Here is a 21,663-nt window from a genome sequence, read left to right as displayed (position 1 = left end):
GCCTTATCAAGGCATTATAAAATGGTAATAACACTTCACATGATCTTAATTCTATCCCTGTGTTAACACAGCCAAGAACTGTGTTGGCTTTTTTAGCAGCTGCAGCACACTGCTAGGTCATATTTAACTGATTGTCCACTAGGACTCCAAAAACCCTCTCACAGTTACTACTACCAGTATTGAACCAGGTACCACCTATACTATACCTGTGAATACCTGTGTTAATTGTACACTGCAACGTCTCCCCTATGCCTTCTCTTATGTGAGCTCCTTTAGCTATTTCTCAGAGAGTTGGTTTCCAAACCACTTTCGAACCAGTCTCTTTCTTTCAACGTGCAATGCCTTGAACTACAGTATTTCAAGAGTGTTTTAACCCCAGAGTTCTTTGCAACACTTACATTCTGCAATCTTGGCACAATGCTTCTATTACTAAAGCTCAATTTTGTAGCTGCTATATCCTACTGCTTGCTCAAATTCAGCTAATCTGTAAGATCCTTCTCATACATATGACCCACCAAGCCACAATTCCCAAGCCCTATGGCTATACATTTAGTTTTTCTTATCTTACCTTTCTCACAGCTAACACCTTCCATTGGCTTTTAGCCCAAAGTTCAAATTTCTGAGGTAATTTCAAATTGTGATTTTTGTCCTCTATTAGCCAATACCTAGTTTATCCTCTAAAGTATTAGCTAATAACTAGTTTAGTGTAATCAGTCCATTTGATAAGTTTCATTTCTATTTCATCATCTGGATCATTTCTAAATATGTCAACTCACAAATTCAATATTTTAGCTCCTAGATGATGTACAGTATATCTGTGTATAAAGTCTCTTTGGGGTAGTTATCCAACCAGATGAAAATTCATCAGATCAAAACTCCACATTTATCCATTATACCCACAAAGATTATCAGGGAAAAATCTGTCACATGTTTTACTATGATCAAGTTATACTATCTCCATTCCATTCCCTTTGTCTACCAAATTAGCCATTCAGTCATAAGAAGAGATTAGTCTAACAAGTGGCATTTTCTCCCTAAGTGTTCATAGACATGCTGCTCGACCATCTATCCATCTGTCCTTGCTCAGTATAGATCTTAAATAAGTTGTAGTTTTAGATCCCTCCCCCTTTCCTTTTTTAGTACTGGGATTGTGTTTACTGTTCTCCAATCTTCTGACACCTCAGTATTTCTCCAGATCTGTTCACAGATGGTGGGAAAAGCAGAATAAGAGACAATGCCAGTTGGGAGAACACTTTGCATCCCTTTTTAAAAATCGTAACACTCTACCTTAGCCACAATTTTATTTCAGGTTTGGATATTATGTTGGGCCTAAGCCCACAATGATTTCGCTGTTTGCAAATGTATTGTCAAAAGTTAATGAGCAACTTTCAACAAACCATGGTTGATACAATTTAGTATAATGTATCTGATAAATTCTAACCTTCTCAGTGGACATATTCAGCCAAAACCAAACAAACCTTTTTCGATTCAGCATAACATGTGAATGTAGCTACTATAGTTTAAAGTCACAGTAGTAATATTCTGCTCACCCAGTATATTGTTCTGTTTTCAGGGCCAAAATTCATGCCATGAAATTTTCCACAATTTTATTTATTGATTAATTTTAAATATTGTGGGTTTTTAAAGGGGTTTTAATTTATTTCGTAATTTTTTACTTAATACTTTTAACATACAGCCATTGAATTAGATTTTTAACTAATATTGTATTTTAATTTTTTTATTATTATTTGTGTTTTATTTGCTGTACACCGCCCCGAGTCTTCGGAGATGAACGGTATAAAAATTTGAAAAATAAATAAATAAATAAATTTAGCCTACCAGACCAATGTAACATTGTGATGCAATCAAATAGTTTTTCAGTCTTAAGTTTATTTCTGTTCTGCACAAAGCATCTATACCACCCTATACAAATTGGGCGTAGCTAATTTTTTTATGCCTTCAAGTCAATGTTGACTCCTGGCAACTGCCTAACTTTCATAAGAGTCCAAAAATGAATATATAAGCCCACATGTTTCAGCTTGTCTTGGTCTAGAGCCGTGATGGAGAACCTATGGCAGACACTGCTGGCACGCATGCCGTCGCCCCAAGTCAGATCTCCGTGGCGTTTCTTTTATGAGCTTCTGTTTCCCTGCAAACGACGAAACAGAAGCTCATGAAAGAAAAAGATCTTGCCTTTCAGTTTGGGCATGTGCGCACGCGCAGTTTGGCCACTCGGTGTCTAAAAGGTTCTCCATCATTGGCCTAGAAGATCAATTTCATGTCAGAATCTTCTGTTTTATAAAATTGCCACACAAAGAAAAGCCTCTCCTTTTGCATTTGTTATTTTTCTGAATGTCATAACCAATATCTCAAAAGTGCAAGGGCCTCATCACAAATTAATCAGGCAAGTTGTTTGCCTTGTGCAGTTACAACAAGTACAAGCTTAAAAAGATGTGTTATTTCCCACAAAGTTGATTTCTGGTGACTTCATGGGCACAGATCCAAGGTGGGATTGGTAGCCATGCAGAAATGGTTTTCTGTTTTTCCAATTTCCCCATCCAATATGCAAAGTTGTGGTGTAGGTTCTACTTTCTAGCAAGACCAAAATTCTGAGCTACACAAGTCTGCTCAAGAGTTGCTGGTACAAAAAGGACAACCCGTAAACAGCACTGGTGGGTACTATTCCTGAACTGAGGCAGGTGGGAGCAACTACTGAGATCTTAAATTTCATTGAAAACCTTGATATGCCTCAGAAAAGCTGACCACTTTTGCGACATGTCAAATCCAATATTCCAAACCATAACCATTCCATAGCCACGACCATATTCACCTAAAGCATCATGGCTATTCTCTTACTCAGTAAACATTGTTACGTTTCTCTGTGCATAAAATTAATACGTTTAGTGTTCTTGTGAAATAGCAAAGCTATGTTACAAATGTCTTATGAAATTGTAAATCATCTCTCCTTATGATCATACTTGGCTTCCCATGGAGCAATTGAGAGTGGCAATCTTTGTACTTAGAGGTAAGTAAATAATTAACAATACCATAGAACGGAAGGTTCAGAAGACCAAGTCTTAAGAGACCAGACAATGGGGTGGTGAGGAAGAAACACCAGGGGAATTTTATTACAGTCTGTGTTTTCCATTACTACTCTTTAAAGTGTAAATCAGTGATAGACCAAATTCTCTTTTATAGATTGTAAAAGTACAGAATTACAGAATAACACGAGTTGAAAGGAACTTTGGAGGTCTTCTAGCCCAACCCCCTGCTCAGGCAGGAAAACCTGCACCATTTACAGCTACATCAGCCTTGTATTCAAGCTTTTTCTTGTTTTATAGTAATTTCACAGACATGGTACTCTGGATCCTCCAAATTAAATTCATTATAATTTAATACACCACCAGCGTTCATATGGAAACCTCCTTTAATCATGCATATACATAACCCAGGACAAAAAAAAAGTAACCAGGATTCTCTCTCCCCATTTCTGCTCTTTGAAAGACTTTGAAATTGCAAATTGTCTAAAGATATTCAGTCCAAGCCGTTGGCTAAATCTTACTATAACATTGCTTGTTCCCATACTTGAGAATACAGGAGATAGAAAATACTACCCTATCCTTTTAAAAAGACCTCAATCTAGGGAAGTAAGAATATTTTTAAAACACTGCTGTTCTTTCCTGAGCATCATATACCTATTTGCAGTTAGTCTGATTGTGGAAACGTGGGATATATTCAGTTTTAGACTAAATACTATAGAGGTATTGTTTAAGCACAGGTTTAACAATTGCATGTTCCACATTGCATGCAAACTTTTAAGAAACTTTTAAAAGAATCTCAGAATTTAAAGTAACATTTCTCAAGGCTTATGGGGAGTTTTTTTTAATGATGGTTCCACTTATTTGCATGTTTGATGTTTGACAACTGGCATGAAACACACGAAGGGTTTAGAGGTTAGATCTGTGGTGATTAAGGGAAGTTCATTTTCATTGGGGCACCTGTGTTTATAAACTATCTTCCCCAGGCAAGTAAGTTAGCAACACTTTCATCACTTTGATAAGAAAATACAGCTAGTCCTTGACTTACAACAGTTCATTTAGTGACTGTTCAAAGTTACAACAGTGACTTATGACCATTTTTCAGTTACAATCTATGTAACATCCCCATGGTCTTGTGATCAAAATTCAAATGGTTGACAACTGGTTCATACTTATTACCGTAGCTGTGTCCCAAAGTCAGATGATCTCCTTTTGTAACCTTCTGATAAGCAAAATCAATGGGAAAATCAGATTCATTGAACAACCATGACCAATTTATCCACTGCAATGATTTACTGAACAACTGTGGCAAGAAAGGTCATACAATGGGGCAAAGCTCATTTAAATGTCTCACTTAACAACAAAAAATTTGGGCTCAACTGTGGTCATCAGTCGAGGACTACCTGTGATGCTATTTATTTCTCCAAGATTTAGTATTTGATGTTGCAGCATTTCTATGGTTGACTTCAGATTCTGTGGCTAGAAAAAAAAGAGGGCAGATCACTTTTGCCAATTTTTCATCCTCGTTGTTGGAAGTTTCCAAAATATTGAAAACAGCAAAATCAGCCTGCAGTGGGAGGTGGTAACATAAGGAATTTGGTGGCAACAGCAGCAACCAACTTTTCTTCTGAACTTCCTCTGATGAAGAAACTCTCATGGATCTCAATGAACAGAAGACACCCCTTTGCAAAAAGAACATGCCTGGAATCTGTGAATTTTTAACTGAAATTTTAGAATATTTTGATTGAATTTTGAAGTATTTTTTGCTTTTTCATAAGGCTCATCTATACCAATTTTATTTTAGATTAGTTTATCAGAAACAGTTTGGATAAACTCTTTTTATGTTAAATGCCCAAAATCTCCTTATTTCTTATACTTCTTATACTTATATTCTTATACTTCTCCCTATTTCTGACAGTAGCATTAACATTCCTCTTTGGGGAGGCAAGTTACATAATAGGACTTTTGTCTGAGTAAACATGTAACGGGTTATAATGATTTAAAATTTATTTTATTGAAAAAAAAAGCAAAGTATACTTTTTATTATGTTACTTCAGTATTTGAAATAAATGTTTTGGGTGTTTGTACATATAGGACAAAGCAGCACATCTGTATTTCAAGTAAATTCTGACATGAGAAAATGCAACTTTAAATCCTTTTCTAGCCTTTAGTGTCTACAGACAGTATATATCTCGTTCTTGACTCATTTCACAATGGCAAAATAAACTCCTATGTAGTATTTACAAAATGCCTGCTTTTTTTCCTGATTTATGGTAATTTTCATGCATAGGATCCTCCAAATTAAATTATCATTTAATACACCACAATCATTCATATGAAAAACACCCAAGACCAAAAAAAAAGTCACCAGGATTTGGGCCACAACAAACTTTTTCTTTATTTTTCTTTTCTTTTCTTCCTTCCTTCCCTCTTTCCTTTTTTTATTTCTTTTGTTCTCTTTCTTTCTGTCTTTCTCCCCCTCCCTTTCTGCTCTTTGAAGGCCTCTGACATTGCAAATTGCCTAAAGATATTTAGCCCAAGCCCTGTTTTTATCATCTTTTACCAGAAAGTTCCAGATCTGGAAAAAAAAACCAAAAAACCCAGGCCTGAAACTAGGAAGAGCTCTGCTAGATCTAGGCAAAGTTCCCCCCCTAGTCCAGCACTTTGTCACAAGTTGGCTATCAGAAGCTTCAACACGTTCATTATGTAACACGGAAGGAGTTTACAATAAGACTTTCCCCCCGCTGTATTAACCTAGAAGTTGGGGACTCTTTTAAGGTGGAAGGGCCAGCGGTGTAGAAGGGTAGCCCTCGGTAGCCCAGCTTTCCACGAGCGCGCCTCAAGTCCCAGTACAACAAGCCCTGACTTGGTGTCCATCGCAATACGGAAGACGCCGCATTTCTATTAAGTTGTGTAAACTCTCAAACGGACTCTTGCTTCCTGGAACCGCAGCCAACCTTGTTCTCAACCTTCACCTCTGTAGTTCTTTGGAGGCGAGGCGAGGCGGGGAGGGTGGCAAGCGGCACACGACATCTTTAAAAAAATCCCAATTGCAGATATCACTACAAATGAAGGACCGGAGGACGGACAAACGTATTTAAAATAAGTTTCCTTCAGGGGCTTCCCCGCGGCTTCATCCGCAGAAGTGATGGGTGCTTCAATATATATTGATATATTGACCATCAATTGTGTTGTAAATGTTGTACCTTGATGAACGTATCTTTTCTTTTATGTACACTGAGAGCATATGCACCAAGACAAATTCCTTGTGTGTCCAATCACACTTGGCCAATAAATATTCTATTCTATTCTATTCTATTCATTCACGTGCAGGTTTTTAAGAAGAGACCGGATGGCCACTTGTCTGAAATTGGTACTATATAGGGTCTCCTGCTTTGAGCAAGGGGCTGGACTAGAAGACCTCTAAAGTCCCTTTCAGCTCTATTCTGCTCTTCCGCCATCCCCTCTACGCACTCCCAAGCCTTTTCCCACTCCTTCAACTCGCCCTTCCCCCCTCCTCGCCGACAAAGACCGGCAGAGGCGCCGATGAGTCAGCGCGGTGCAACGTGATTGTTACATCACGAGGAGGGCGGGGCTAAGGCTGAAGCCAGATAGAGTCCAGCGTTAGCTGCCTGAGGCCGGCGGGGGGAGGAAAGAGTGGGCGGCACCTCTTCTGCTTAACGCGACCCAGCCTGGGTCCAACTCAGAGAAGTAAATTCTCTCCTAAACCGTCTCGTCCCCCATCCCCCCCCCACAAACTCCCGCTCTTTGGAATGCTCCGCTGGGGAAAATGCCCGGCTCTCCTTTGCCGCTAGAGAGTCCCCTGTCCGCGGGGGAGCTGGATCTCACCTGCGGCATCTCGACTTCCATGGGGAACCGGCGCCGGCCACGGCAGCCAGCAGCAGCAGCGGCGTCTTAAAACTCCCCGTTCCCAGGCGACTGAGCTAGCTGTGGAGCGCGGCGAGGAAGGCTCCTGATCGTCGGCCGCCGCCCACTGAACTTCTCCGCGCCCAGCCAGCCAGCCAGCCGCTTTCTCGGCCGTCCGTTCTTCCTACGTCCCAGACTGCCGGGAAACCGCCGGCTGCCCCGCCCCGCTCTTCTCCTCCCGAGCCACTGGCTGGTCTCGAGAGGAGGAAGGCAGCTTAGGAAGGAGCCCGTCCTTCTTGGCGGAGCCGAGATCGCCGGAGCAGGGAAGCCCCGCTGATTCTGCCCTCTAGAGGGTTACTTGGGTGGCAGCCGGAGCCCCTCAGGTCTTTGTGGCCAGGCGGGACACCCAGACAGCCACCCCACCCTGAGGAAGGCGGGACACCGGCAGGAGCTGCAAGGCAAAGCTAATCTAGGTGTCAAGAAACAGCTTGGAAAGTGTGATGGGTGGGATTGAGACGGTCCAGAGGGTACAAGGGATAAATAAGTCAGCGATTGCTGTTTGCAGCTGCTTTTCATGGTTCCTCTCCTAAGCGGGCAGAGGGGCAACTCCTTTTCCTTTCCTTTTCTTTTTTGCTATGGCCCCTTTTTAGCCTTCCGGACACCAGTGAAGGAGGCAGCTGGGTTTTGCCTACTCGTCTTTATTTATTTATTTATTTATTATTCAAATTTCTATACTGCCCTATCTCCCGAAGGACTCAGGGCGGTTTACAGCCTTATAAAACATAAAATATAAAATAAATACATGTTAAAACAACATTTAAAAAACTTATTCCATTAGGCTAAATTTAAAACTATAGTTAAAAGTACAAAACTCCGTTTAAAATTAATTTTAAAATTAAAATTAAACCCTAGGCCAGCTCTGCACAAATCTTGCTTCTCTGCTCCAGCAGATTGCCACTGGACCCCAGTGGACCGCTGAGGTGAAGAAAGCCAGTTATGAAGAGAAATGTGTTCTCTTCTCTGAGCTAACATTAACTTGGCTGCTTCACACTGAAGGGAATGGAGGCCTGACAGAAGCACCGCTGCAAGGGCAAGTGAGTTGTCCATAAGAAAAGGCCAGCCCAGGACCTGCTTGGTGGCCTCTCTTGAACAGCTGATAGGATTTAGGACAGCTGACAGGACTTTGGCTGGATGAACCACCTGAGCTTCCGAAAGAGCCAGTGGATGTGGATATTTGCTTCTCAAGCAGGTGCCGGTATCTCATCCCATATAAATTGTACCACAACATTCTTTAAAAAGCTGAAAGGAGCTTTTTTAAAAAAACCTTTTGAAATGATGAGTTTTAAAAATAAACTGAACTGAAGCAATGGTGTTCCATTTCCAGCTCTTCATATGACTCGTTCTTTGTAAAGAGGTAGATGGGATGGATGAGACCCAGTTTGGTGTAGGTACCAGCCTAGAAAATAGAGAATTATAGTCCCGCCTTTAGGTATGAAGCCTGCTGGGTGACCTTGGCCCGCTCACTCACTATCAGCCCTAGAAATGGCAAACACTCCTGAAATTTTACCAAGAAAATTGCAAGAATTAGCCAGGCAGTCACCAGGGGTGTGCCCAGAGTCGGTTGAAAGATGGGACAAATATTGCTTTAAATGCTTTTATGGTTATTAGATTGTGCTTTTATGATCGTGTAAGCTGCCCAGAATCGCATGACGGTAAGATAAATGACATATAAATGTAATAGATACTCCATATTAAGACATAACCAGTCTGCAAATCACATTAACAGGTTTCCCTCAACACAGTAAACCCAAACCAAACAAGCCATTTATACAAGATAATGAGAGCCCCAATCATAGTCTGTCTCATTGGGACATGAACCAGCATAATATAGCAATTCAGAATGCTAATCTAGGACACTGGAGACTGAAGTTCAAAACTGAAATCAGTCCTGAAGCTCAATGATTAATTCCAGCACGGTTCTTAGCTTTCAAGGCTATAACACACAGTTCCAGTGCTGGTGGTGAGCAGAAGAGGAAAGGGATGGGGTTAATGTACCCTGCCTTCCTCAGTGGAAAGTAGGGATAAAAAGTTATAAATAGGTAAAATAATTTCCTGATTTTCACAACTTGTAGAAACAGAAAATTTGAGGAATATTGCAGTATGCAAACAAGCTTTGTAATCTTTATTGCCATGGCAGTGATGTGTATAAAACATGAATCACTTGCAGGAGGGAAAAACAACATTTGTGGGATTGTATAATGTAATGTCAAACCATTCTGAGGCCTCCAGACTGCCTGCCAACCACAGTATACAAATATTAGTAAATTAGCAATACAAGGTGTACTAAAAGTCAGGCCTCACAGACCGTTTGTAACATAAATCACATCAAACGGTCAAGTTGCTTGTCATTCTTTTCTAAACACTTCCTTACTTGTTGGACTCATGTCTTTTGAACATTCTCAAGGATCTGAATATTTTCTCCAAGGTTTACAAATTCTAATGCGATGGTATCCTTTAGATCTAAATGTCTATGGAGATTCTCAGTCATCCAGGTCATGGTTGTCTCAAAAATGCTTTTTCAAGAGGCAACTGGACTTTCTGGTTTTTCTTTGAAATCATTTCGCTTCTCATCCAAGAAGCTTCTTCAGCTCTGACCTGATGGTGGGGAATGGAAGGATTTATATTCCTTGCAGACAGCTGGTCATTTGCATTCTTTTAGAGAGGCCACTTGGAGGTTTGTCTGTGTTCTCAGGGTCATCTGAGTAGTGCAAATAGGTGTGGAGATTTCTTGGAAGTGCTGAAAGGAGCTGTGCTTTCTGCAGGAAGTTTTCTGCCCTGTGTCCCTTCACTGTTGAACACAGGTGGGGGCTCTGTTGGGGATGAATCTGTGGTCTCCTTTAGATCATCTATTGACAGATGAAGCTTTCTATAGTGTATGTTATGCGTTATACATTATATGACACTGCTACTTAAACAGTAAACATCTTGGTGTGAAATAATGTTTAGGACACTTCACAAATCAAATAGATTTTAATGGGGCAAAAGAGAACAGTAGAAACTTAAAAGCCAATCTACCTGGCATTTTAGGCTACTCAATTGGCATTATATCAAAACTTTGGGTATGTAACATGTTGGTGATATGTTATCATTCCCTAATCATCCACATGTTTAAGGAATAGTATAGCTTTATGCAAGAGGGAACTCTGCATTGGAATGCATGGGAACAGGGAGAAATTAGTTTGGTAACAGCAATTGGTAATGGGATAAATTGTGGGTGGGAACTCATGCACTTATTTTTCTAGTCTCCTATGTTGCAGCTTTTTCAAAACCAATATCTACTTATAGCAAGAGAGACCGCCTAATGTAGGCCTTTTAATTTCGTTTGCTTTTTTGATTAAATGTCCTGAAAATTTAGACTGAGTGAACCCAGAGAGGTCTGCACATGGTGAAATATCACGTAACAATTCACCTAATTGGATTGTTGACAGTATCTTTGCAGTGCTGCCAGAGGTTGGTGGAGTAACAGCACAATAAATGTGGATTGAATTGCAGATTGGTTACCGTACACAATGACCATAGCCAACAGCCACCTGCCCAAACAAAATCCAGATCCTCTCAAGAGGCGTTATTAGCCTGTTAATGGAGATTAAATTAGCCCAGAGGCTCAGAGAGAGGAGATATGCAGCAACACCTTTTTGAGAAACAGTTTAGGAACAACATGGAAAGCTTTCGGCACATCAGGGCTTTCCTTTGTGTGTAGATATGTGTTTTGACCAAATATAGGCGTACTAGCATTCCTTAAAATATTAAGAATTGGTCAGATGGAGAATCTATGGCCGTCTGATATTACTGAATACAATTCCTACCAGTGCCAGGCAGCGTGACCCAAAACTAGCAGGTGCTCAGAAATCTAGTTTAGCAATATCTGGAGAGCCATGAGGGTCCTATTCTTATGCATAATTAGCATAATGCTAATCACTATGCATAATTAGCACAAAGCTAATGCCCAAGAAACCAGTTTGTTTGTTTTTCATTTAAGACATTTGATAACTTGCATTATCCATTCAGTCTGTAACTGGAGGAAGTGACTGCTCTATGATTCATTGCTCCATAGTTCTATTCTCATAGAGGCAAGAAAAGAAACAGCTGTTTGTCTGTTGTTCAGGTAGCCTCTGGAAGCCTCCTAAGCTTATCCAACTTATCTTAATAAGCAGTTAGATCCTGGTTAGAATGGCAATGGCAACTCTCATTTGCCTTTTACATGAGAACCGAAGTAGAATAACTTGGGAGTCTCACACTCCAGGAATTCCATATGGTGTAAGCCTGCTTTACCTGCTTTACCTCCAAACTCTGTAGCAATACCTTGATTTCAGATATAGAGTTGTTTGTCTTCAGGTTATGGTGTTGAATATTAAAAAACACATTCTGGATTCAGTAGAAGATTGGACAAACAGGAAAGGCCTAGATGAATTCGTTGCTACAGGTTGGAAAAAAGGGAGACTTCCAGGAAGCAGGATTCAGGAGCCAATCTTTTCTCCAGGACATTATCTTTTGATAATGATTCTCCTGAAGGGTGTAGTTAACAGTTGGGTCTATAGGATCCTTATAGTAATTCTTCATTTATCTATTCAGATACTAATACCTTGTTTATGTCACTATCTTTTCTTATCAACTTAAGCATTTTTGTTATCAGGTTTCCAGTAGAAATATCATCCGCCATCTTTTGATATGGCCTAATACTATATACAGTACCAGTATCTGGTCTAGATGCAGATGTACTGAGGTCCAAATAGACTTTTGCACAAAGACTTCTGAGCAAGCAGTCTCCTGTTTACTTGGTTGCCTTCGATACTTACCATTAGTGCCTTACTATTACCAGGAATATGCAATACTCTCTGTTCCAGGGATGGGACATTCCAGAATATTCCATTTTCCCCCCACAGATTCTGCTGGTCCAACTTTTCCATGGATAAATAACTAGAAACTACCAGATCACTAATGGAGCAGCCAAATCACTATGGTTCAGAAGAAAATTGAATGATCTAGTTTTCTCCCAAATTAGAATCATGAGTATTTCAAAGAAATATTTGACAAACGGGGCCCAATATAATCCTGTGATCTATCATGTCCACCCATATATTAGCAGATCAATGACTTGGAGTCATGTGGATATTGTATAAAATTATCATGTATCAATCAAACTGGCCATTCCCATCATGGTTGCCCAAGGATGTTATTTTCCAGGACTCTCCAACAATAATTCTGGCATTGGGTTTCCTTCCCTCACCCTTGATTTTAGTGTAGAGAGTGATGCAGAGAGTAGCTAGTCCCACTACCAGTTTTACAAATAACTCTGAATTTATACTAACCTTTATGGTCAGAAGAGCCAGTCTGGTGTAGTAGCGAAGATGTCGGGCTACAAACCAGGAGACTATGACTCCCACTGAAGGCACAAAAGTCAACTGGGTGACCTTGGGGCTGTTGTTGTCTCTCAGCCCTAGGAAGGAGACAATTGCAAACCACTTCTGAAAACTCTACTTCTTACCACAAAGGGAACACGGCCTCTGTCACAACTTCAGTGATTTGCCCAGTTTCCAAGAATTGAACAGAAGACCAAAAAATAAATAAATTGGGATACAACCTAAAGGAGTCAAAATGACAAGAAACTGGTTGTGACAGAGGCCATGATTCCTTTGCAGAAAGAAGTAGAGTAGACAATGATAAGGACCGGTATGAAGACATTGAAGATGATAGAAGACTAGAGAAAGAGCTGCTCTGGATTTCAACCAAGATGAACGAACTATTAGAATAGCCTGCCCCATATGCCAGAGGCTTTGGGGATTTTCCTGATAATTTGTAGGTTAGTTCTGTCCCATTCTTAGATACTCTCTTGTATATAATAATAATAATAATAATAATAATAATAATAATAATAATAATAATAATAATAATAATAATAATAATAATAATAATAATAGTAGTAGTAGTAGCAGCAGCAATAATAATAATAATAATAATAATAATAATAATAATAATAATAATAATAATAATAATAATAATAATAATAATGATGATGTTTTAATTTGTATACCGCCTTTCTCCTGAAGGACTCAGGGTGGTGAACAGGCAAATAAAATACAAACAGAAACATACACCATAATTAAAACAACCCTTAAAAAACTGATTCAAATTTGCCAGAAAATTTAAAATAACATTACACCCCATAAAATTACAGAAATTTAAAACCCATCAAAATTCAATTAAAATTTAGAATTTAAAATATGGAGGCACCTACAGCATGGGACAAGGTTACCTGGTGGCCTTTCTCCAGCGGCCCATCCCATGCAGTTTCACTTCTCAAAAAGATGAAGCAACTGAAAAGACACCGAGAGCAACCATCATATAAAACCAAAAGTGAACCACTGATACAACTCAGGTTTGAGCCTCCTTTTGGCAATATGAATAGCAAGGCTTCCCCGTATCTGTACTCTCCTACTGAAGGCTCTTTTCTGGGTGACTGAGAGACGTGAGGTAAAATGCCCATGGTTTCTCGTAGGTAAAATAGCTTGTATTTCTTTTGCTTTGGCATGTCCAAGTGGGGAAAGCGGGACAGCATCTTGCATTATAATCTGGGGGCTTTTGAGCTTGTGGAATCTTAGAAAGCAGAAAAAGGGTGTATTACACTTTTATCCCAAGCGTTCAAATAAGGTGACTCTGGGTGGCATACAAGAAAGTAAACAACAGGGGGAGGGGGAAACAAAGCTATACCTCATTAAAGTAACCAGCATGTGCAAAATGGTGAACTAACAAAATTGATTAAAACAACCAGTAGGGTTTTTCCCCTTCGAAAACCTTTGAAAGGTCTTAACTGCCTTTCAAAAGTCCCTCAGGGGCTTATATATGGCTTACATATATTATATGTGGCTGGGTCTTTAGTATGAGCTCTGCCACAGATAGGCTTCAACCGTGTCTTGCTGGGTGCCAGAATGGGGTATGGATGGCTAGATTCAGAAGATGGTTAGTGTTATTTTGAGAGATGATCATCCTTTCCTGAAGAGACCACCTTTTGATCCAGCTATGTTTAATAACTTCCGGTGTGGTGCTGGGATATATAGGGATTACATTACAAAACATTATTTTCATCCAGTCTGATCATCAAAAAAGCCCTATTGAGGTTCCTGGCCCCTAGGAATGGGGCATGACAATGCTTTCTGTAATATTTTGGGCTTGGTTCTTGTGTTTAAAAAGACCTGGGAAACTCCTTCAGGCCTTAGCCTATAATATGATTTTTGGGAGACTACTGTTTCTTATGTTAATGAATATTGTATGTTCTTTGTGTTACAGTATTTCTTTTTCTGTTTTTGCTTTGGACTACCAAAGGCCTGGGAATTGGAACAATATATTTATATAAAGAATAAATACAGGCAGAATAAATACATTAAGTGACCAAAGTTATAACACAGACTTCAGAGGATAATTAGAACTGCAGAAAAAATAATTGCTACCAACTTGCCTTCCATTGAGGACCTGTATACTGCACGAATCAAGAAGAGGGCCGTGAAAATATTTGCAGATCCCTCGCATCCTGGACATAAACTGTTTCAACTCCAACCCTCAAAACGACGCTATAGAGCACTGCACACCAGAACAACTAGACACAAGAACAGTTTTTTCCCCGAAGGATATCACTCTGCTAAACAAATAATTCCCTCAACACTGTCAGACTATTTACTGAATCTGCACTACTATTAATCGTTTCATAGTTCCCATCACCAATCTCTTTCCACTTATGACTGTATGACTATAACTTGTTTCTGGCAATCTTTATGATTTATATTGATATATTGGCCATCAATTGTGTTGTAAATGTTGTACCTTGATGAACGTATCTTTTCTTTTATGTACACTGAGAGCATATGCACCAAGACAAATTCCTTGTGTGTCCAATCACACTTGGCCAATAAAAAATTCTATTCTATTCTATTCTAATGGTCCTGAAAAAAGTGACTTAAGACCATTTTTCACACTTACGGTCGTATCTCCCGGTCACTTGATCAAAATTCAGACACTTGGCAACTGACTCGTATTTATGACGGTCACAGCACCCTAGGATCAGGTGATCACCTTTTGTAATTTCTGGCAAGCAAAATCAGTGAGGAAGCCAGATTCATGATTAGCAACCGTGATTCGCTTAACAACTGTGGCAAGAAAGGTTGTAAAATGGGGCAAAACTCATTTAATAAATGTTTCGTTTAACAACTGAAATTTTGGGGGTCAATTGTGGTCATAAGTTGAGGATTACCTGTATTGCTAGGGGAAGCAATTATAGTTATATCCAGAGGTGGTATTCAGCCAGTTCAAACCGGTTCTCGTGAACCGGTAGCAAAATTTTGAGTAGTTCAGAGAACCGGCAAATACCAACTCTGGCTGGCCCCACCCCCACATGCCCCGCCCCTTCCAGGAGTCCCCACATGCCCCTTTTTGCTTCCAGGGGGCTGCAGGGAGGCCTAGCCTGTAAGGCTGGAGCACCCAATTGATCTATTCACTGCCTCCCAGCTGATCGGCGTGGTCAGTCTATTGCTGCCTCCCAGGTGATTGGCTGGGTCTTCTTTTGTTGCCCTGCACAGGAGAACAGAGCTGAAATGCAGGTCAGTGGGGTAGGGAGGGGATGGGAATTTTGCAGTATCCTTCCCCCAGGAGTGGGGAGGAAATGGGGATTTTGCAGTATCCTTCCCCCAGGAGTGGGGAGGGAATGGGGATTTTGAAGTATCCTTCCCCCAGGAGTGGGGAGGGAATGGGGATTTTTCAGTATCCTTCCCCTGCCATGCCCACCAAGCCATGCCCACAGAACCAGTAGTAAAAAAAATTGAATCCCACCACTGATTATATCCCTATTTCATGAGCAGACTGCTGTGTGAAGCATCCTCTATCTTGAATCCACTTTGGAAATCATTTTCAGAGTAGTGTATTCCCTGATGCTCAAATTCATTAACCCTCCGGCCAAAGCTTGATTGTAGCTCCCACCTGGCAGCAGAGCCCATGGTCAGTGGCAATAAACATCATAGTTCAAGGATATCCACAGAGTGAGATATTTTAAAATATATGTAATACTTGTTTTTCAAGTTATTGAACCGCAAGGAATGTAACATTTCTTCATTTTTCCTGCTTAGGAGAAACAGGCACAAAAAAGTTAATGTTGAAAACAGAAGAAATGAATTTCCGCATTGTACTAAAGCAAAGTTAGATATTCCAGACCAACAGCAAAAAAAATTTCAAGGGGAAAACCAAGAGGAACCAAGACTCAGAATCCACATTTTGACACTTGAAATATTGTTTAAGTAGTTTCAGTTTCTAATGTTAAAAGTATTATCTCTATCAATATTGCCATAGGCATCTTTGCATATAATGGGGGATTGAGGAAATATCACTATGCAAACTCTGCACTATGTACTCTACATGCACAAATACAAAAGGGCAGAGCTTGCATTGTGATGTCACAACACATATTTGCCATTTTGCCATCATCAAAGTTAGGAATGTATTCCCATGCTTCTGATCTGATTTTTGTATGTTTGTGTATGTATATGTATGTATGTATGTATATACATACGCCTACAAACACACACACACACATCCATTCACACTTCTATGAATAATTGTGTGAATAAATGTGTATATAAATGAGTGGTGTGGTGGCTTTGAGGTGGAACTCTCGCCTTATAATCAGGAGGGTGTGAGTTCAATCCCAGGTACTGGCAGATATTTGGGCACAAAGAAAATATCTGCTGGGAACTTGTTAAGCATCAGGAAGAGCGTCCAGCCAGTAAACACTCAGCTCCGTTCAGTCAACCCAATACCATCCCGATGCAAGGGATTACAGGGTCATTAATATATACATACATACACACACACACACAAATACACACACGTATTTTGTTTGCTTATTTCTAAGCAGGTTGACCTGAGATGAAATAAAATTGAATTTGAATATCATTTTTAATCGATTTCATGGATTACAGAAAGCAAAATACATTCCTGTGCTGAGGCAAACTTATCTAATGTTCATTTCCAAACATAAACCGGTTTACTTCACATTATGGCTGGTTGGAGTACCAGCTTAAAGGCTGTTTTTACCATTTTCACTTCTTTTTCCCTTAAATTTTCATCTTCTTGGTCTGCATCTCTTTTACCTCTTGGGTACAAAATAAGCTGTTGCCCAGAGGAATAAGCAGCTTAGACGGCTGCTGTATTCAGCCAAAGCCAACCGCAGCTGTTTTTCAAGATAAGAAAAAAAAAAAAGGCCTGTGAAGCTCCAGTCAAAGCAGGAACCAGTTGAATACAACAAACAAAATAGCCTATCTCATTTGCATAGTGAAAAAACATCTGTTGATGAACTGAGGCCATAAAACAAATGTTTTGTTTGATGTCTGAAAGTCTCTCTAAAGGGATTCTGTTTAAAATGGAGGCGACAGTGTCTGAAGGAAACAGGAAGGGCACAGGAAACGATTCCATCCTCAAGGGGCTGTGAGTTGGGACTATCAGATCTGGAATTCAAATATCTGGATGACCGCTAGATGGTAGCTAACATTTTAAGATTTTCTGTATTTCTGTATCTCTATTTAGAGATCACAGCGTTCCGTGCGCCTTTGGCGTTGAGTCATGCCGGCCACATGACCACGGAGACGTCTTCGGACAGCGCTGGCTCTTCGGCTTTGAAACGGACATGAGCACCGCCCCCTAGAGTCGGCAACGACTAGCACGTATGTGCGAGGGGAACCTTTTCCTTTACCTTATTTAGAGATCATCCAGATATTTACAGCCAGAATCAGGTAGCCTTGCATCAATGCATCTGCTGCATTTACAACCCTGTGGGAAAAGTGTCCTGAGGTTATCTGTACTTTAGCAAGATTTGAGAACCCTGTTTCCAGAGTCCCCATTTTTTGATTTCTACTAAACAGTGCCACCCAGTGGCTCACAAGGGCAATAATGCCTCAGTCTCTACCCTCAATACATAATCACTCAAGAATAGTGATTAAATAGGGTTAACTGTTTCCGTTACTGAAATAATGGAAAGATTGATCAATCAAATGGCAAGGTTTAATTTGTTTAATAACTGAGTTTTATGTCTGTTCTAAATATGTGTATTCAGAGATAGATGGATGGATGGATGGATGGATGGATGGATGGATGGACGGACGGACAGACAGACAGACAGATCTGAGTTTTTCAGATAATCCTGCAACATGTGGAATGAAATGTTGCTCTGTTTGTTCTCTTCTTTATCTGATATGGAGATGATTGTACTGGATCTTTTCCTGGATTTGATGAAGGCCCATTTGGGATAGCCAACCGAGGGCTTCCTGGATATGTTCCAGGGGTGTATTCCAGCAGGTTCTGACAGGTTCTAACAGTGGAAATTTTGAGTAGTTCAGAGAACCAGAGAATATCACCTCTGGCTGGTCCCAGAGTGGGGTGGGAATGGAGATTTTGCAATATCCTTCCCCCAGGAGTGGAGCGGGAAAGGGGATTTTGCAGTATCCTTCCCCTGCCACGCCCACCAAGCCATGCCCACAGAACCGGTAGTAAAAAAAATTAATTTCACCACTGATATGTTCTAGTTCTTTTTATTTTCCCGCTTTGCTGGTAGCCAAACCTTGAATAATTCACATGGAGAGAAAAGTGACAGACACAAGGTATATTTGCTTTGTTTCTTACCTTCACTCAGGCCTATCTGTCAACCGTATCAATTTCAGGAACAGTGTTAGAAATAAAGAGGAGTACAGTTGTCCCACAACCTGAAATTCTTTTTAATAATAATAATAATATTTTAATTTGTATACCGCCCTTCTCCCGAAGGACTCAGGGCGGTGCACAGCCAAAGTAAAATACAAAACGAACAAGACATACAATACTAAGAACAACCCTTAAAAAACTTATTCAATTGGCCAAATTTAAAATACAGTAACACCCTATAAAATTTAAAACCCATAAAAGCAAGTTAAAATTTTAAAAATCAAGCCAGTCCAGCAAGACGGAATAAATAGGTTTTAAGTTCGCGGCGAAAGGTCCTAAGGTCGGATAGTTGTCGAAGTCCAGGGGGAAGTTTGTTCCACAGGGTAGGAGCCCACACAGAGAAGGCCCTCCCCCTGGGGGCTGCCAGTCGACATTGCTTGGCTGACGGCACCCTAAGGAGTCCCTCTCTGTGAGAATGCACCGGTCGCTGGGAGATAGAAGATGGCAGTAGACGGTCCCGTAAGTACCCTGCTCCTGAGCCATGGAGCGCTTTAAAGGTGGTCACCAATACCTTGAAGCGCACCCGGAAAACAACAGGCAGCCAGTGCAGTCTGCGCAGGATGGGTGTTATATGGGAGCTCTGAACCGCTCCCTCTATCACCCGCGCAGCTGCATTCTGGACTAATTGAAGTCTCCGGGTGCTCTTCAAGGGGAGCCCCATGTAGAGAGCATTGCAATAGTCCAAGCAAGAGGTAACGAGAGCATGAGTAACCGTGCATAGGGCATCCCGGTACAGGAAGGGATGCAACTGGTGAATCAGGCGAACCTGATAAAAAGCTCTCCTGGAGACGGTCGTCAAATGGTCTTCGAAAGACAACCGCCCATCCAGGAGAACGCCCAAGTTGCGCACCCTTTCCATCGGGGCCAGTGACTCGCCCCCAACAGTCAGCCGCAGCTGCAGCTGACTGTACCGGGGTGCCGGCATCCACAGCCACTCCGTCTTGGAGGGATTAAGCTTGAGCCTGTTCCTCCCCATCCAGATCCGTACGGCTTCCAGACACTGGGACAGTACTTCGATAGCTTCGTTGGGGTGGCCTGGGGTGGAAAAGTACAGCTGCATATCATCAGCGTACAGTTGGTATCTCACCCCAAAACCATTGATGATCTCGCCCAGCGGCTTCATATAGATGTTGAACAGGAGAGGCGAGAGAATCGATCCCTGCGGCACCCCACCCATGAGGCGCCTCGGGGTCGATCTCTGCCCCCCTGTCAACACTGTCTGCATCCGGTCAGAGAGGTAGGAGGAGAACCACCGATAAACGGTGCCTCCCACTCCCAAACCCTCCAACCGGCGCAGCAGGATACCATGGTCGATGGTATCAAAAGCCTCTGAGAGGTCTAATAGGACCAAGGCAGAGGAGTAACCCTTATCCCTGGCCCTCCAGAGATCATCCACCAACGCGACCAAAGCCGTCTCCGTACTGTATCCGGGCCGGAAGCCGGACTGGAAGGGGTCTAGATAGACGGTTTCATCCAGGTACTGGGGTAATTGACATGCCACCGCACTCTCTACAACCTTCGCCATAAAACGAATTTTTGGCTTTTAAATTTAAAAAAAGGGATCGTTCCATTTAACTATTGAGATACTATCCCCTCTTCTTTGCCGTATCATTCCCAGAAATTCCTGCATTATTCACTGGGCCACTGTCACTGATATTTCCTATCAAACTGCATGCCTCCTCCTTAGCAGTTTGTAAAGTACTTATAAAAAAGCACAGTACTATAATGAAAATGTTAAAGTATTTACAAAATTAAAACAGTACTGCAGTCTTCAGTACTTCAGCAACAAAAGAAGCAACAAGGCAGCAAAGAGGGATTCACTCCTCTAATCCTCCACCCAGCAGCAATGAGGGTGGGGAAAAAAAGTGAGGCCTGCTGCAAAGCCTTGGATCTTGATTGCCCATGTGACCAGGGGCAAAAAAAAAAAAAGCAGCAAACATATAGGCATCAGAAATTGCCTGTCATAATGGCAGGTGACAAAGGACAGTCACGGGACTACATATGCCCATTGCTCTACGAGTGATTGAATCAGGAGTGGGATTCAAAAATTTTAGCAAGGAATTCTCTGTCTGGTTGCTGAGTGGGCGTGGCCATGATGGGCGTGGCCTAGTGGGCCTCCTGCACCACGGTGTGGGAGTGGTGTTTTTGCCCTCCCTGGGCTCCGGTGGCTTTCCTCGAGCCTCCAGGAGGGCGAAAAGGGCCTCCCCAGGCTCTGGAGGCCCTCTGGAGGCCGGAAACAAGCCCATTTCTGGCCTTCTAGTAGGCCCGTTTTTTGCCCTCTCTGAGCCGCCACGCACGCCCTGCACTTACCTGCATCCAAAATGGGCCACGTGGGGATTCCTGGGAGGGGAATGCAGGGTGGGCGGGGCCAGCCAGGAGTGGGATTTGCGGGATTCTCCAAACTGCACAGAATCTTAGCTAGAGGTTCTCCTGAACCCCTGTGAACCTCCAGCAGCCCAGTCCTGGATTGAATCCAGATCACAGGGCTGCCGAGACCTCTTGTTGGTCACAGTTTTGAATCCTTATCATAAGTACACACTAGGGATGCATTTATAACTTCCACCCTGACCGGCTCAAGGTTGAGTCAGGCTTCCATCCTTCGGAGGTCAGTAAAATGAGGAGCCAGATTGTTGGGGGCAATAGGCTGACTCTGTAAACCACTTAAGAGAGGGCTTTAAAGCACTGTGAAATGATATATAAGTCTAAGTGCTATTACTATTGCTATTCATATCTTGAGGATTACTTGTAAACAGGCAGATGGAACATTGCAATGCAAGCCCTAGTCCTTCTGAGTGTACATGATGAAGTATCTTTTCTTTTATGTACACTGAGAGCATATGCACCAAGACAAATTCCTTGTGTGTCCAATCACACTTGGCCAATAAAAAAAATTAAAAAAATTCTATTCTATGATACATACCAAAGGGGGCAAGGTTTGCATTATAATAATACTCCTCCTGCCGTA

The 21,663-nt window shown here is 41.4% G+C and overlaps 1 protein-coding gene and 1 long non-coding RNA gene across 2 annotated transcripts in view; one reads left to right on the top strand and one right to left on the bottom strand.

Annotated features, from left to right (window-relative positions):
• The window catches only part of NFE2L2 (NFE2 like bZIP transcription factor 2), a 35,123-nt gene extending 27,918 nt beyond the window's left edge, over positions 1 to 7,205 (bottom strand). The window contains exon 1 of the mRNA XM_058189810.1: positions 6,888 to 7,205. Within this exon, the coding sequence (XP_058045793.1) occupies positions 6,888 to 6,908 (21 nt within the window). The 5' untranslated portion in view covers positions 6,909 to 7,205. The remainder of the gene's footprint in view (positions 1 to 6,887) is intronic.
• On the top strand, positions 6,459 to 14,885 carry LOC131201754 (uncharacterized). Its single transcript, XR_009155991.1, has 2 exons — positions 6,459 to 6,749; positions 14,250 to 14,885. It is a non-coding gene; the product is annotated as an uncharacterized LOC131201754 (long non-coding RNA).
• The last annotated feature ends 6,778 nt before the right edge of the window (positions 14,886 to 21,663 follow it).

The sequence above is a fragment of the Ahaetulla prasina genome, chromosome 1 (genome assembly GCF_028640845.1).
Source record: "Ahaetulla prasina isolate Xishuangbanna chromosome 1, ASM2864084v1, whole genome shotgun sequence".
NCBI classification, from domain to species: domain Eukaryota; kingdom Metazoa; phylum Chordata; class Lepidosauria; order Squamata; family Colubridae; genus Ahaetulla; species Ahaetulla prasina.
Note: the sequence above shows the minus strand (reverse complement) of the source record. Positions and strands in the feature narration are given on the sequence as shown.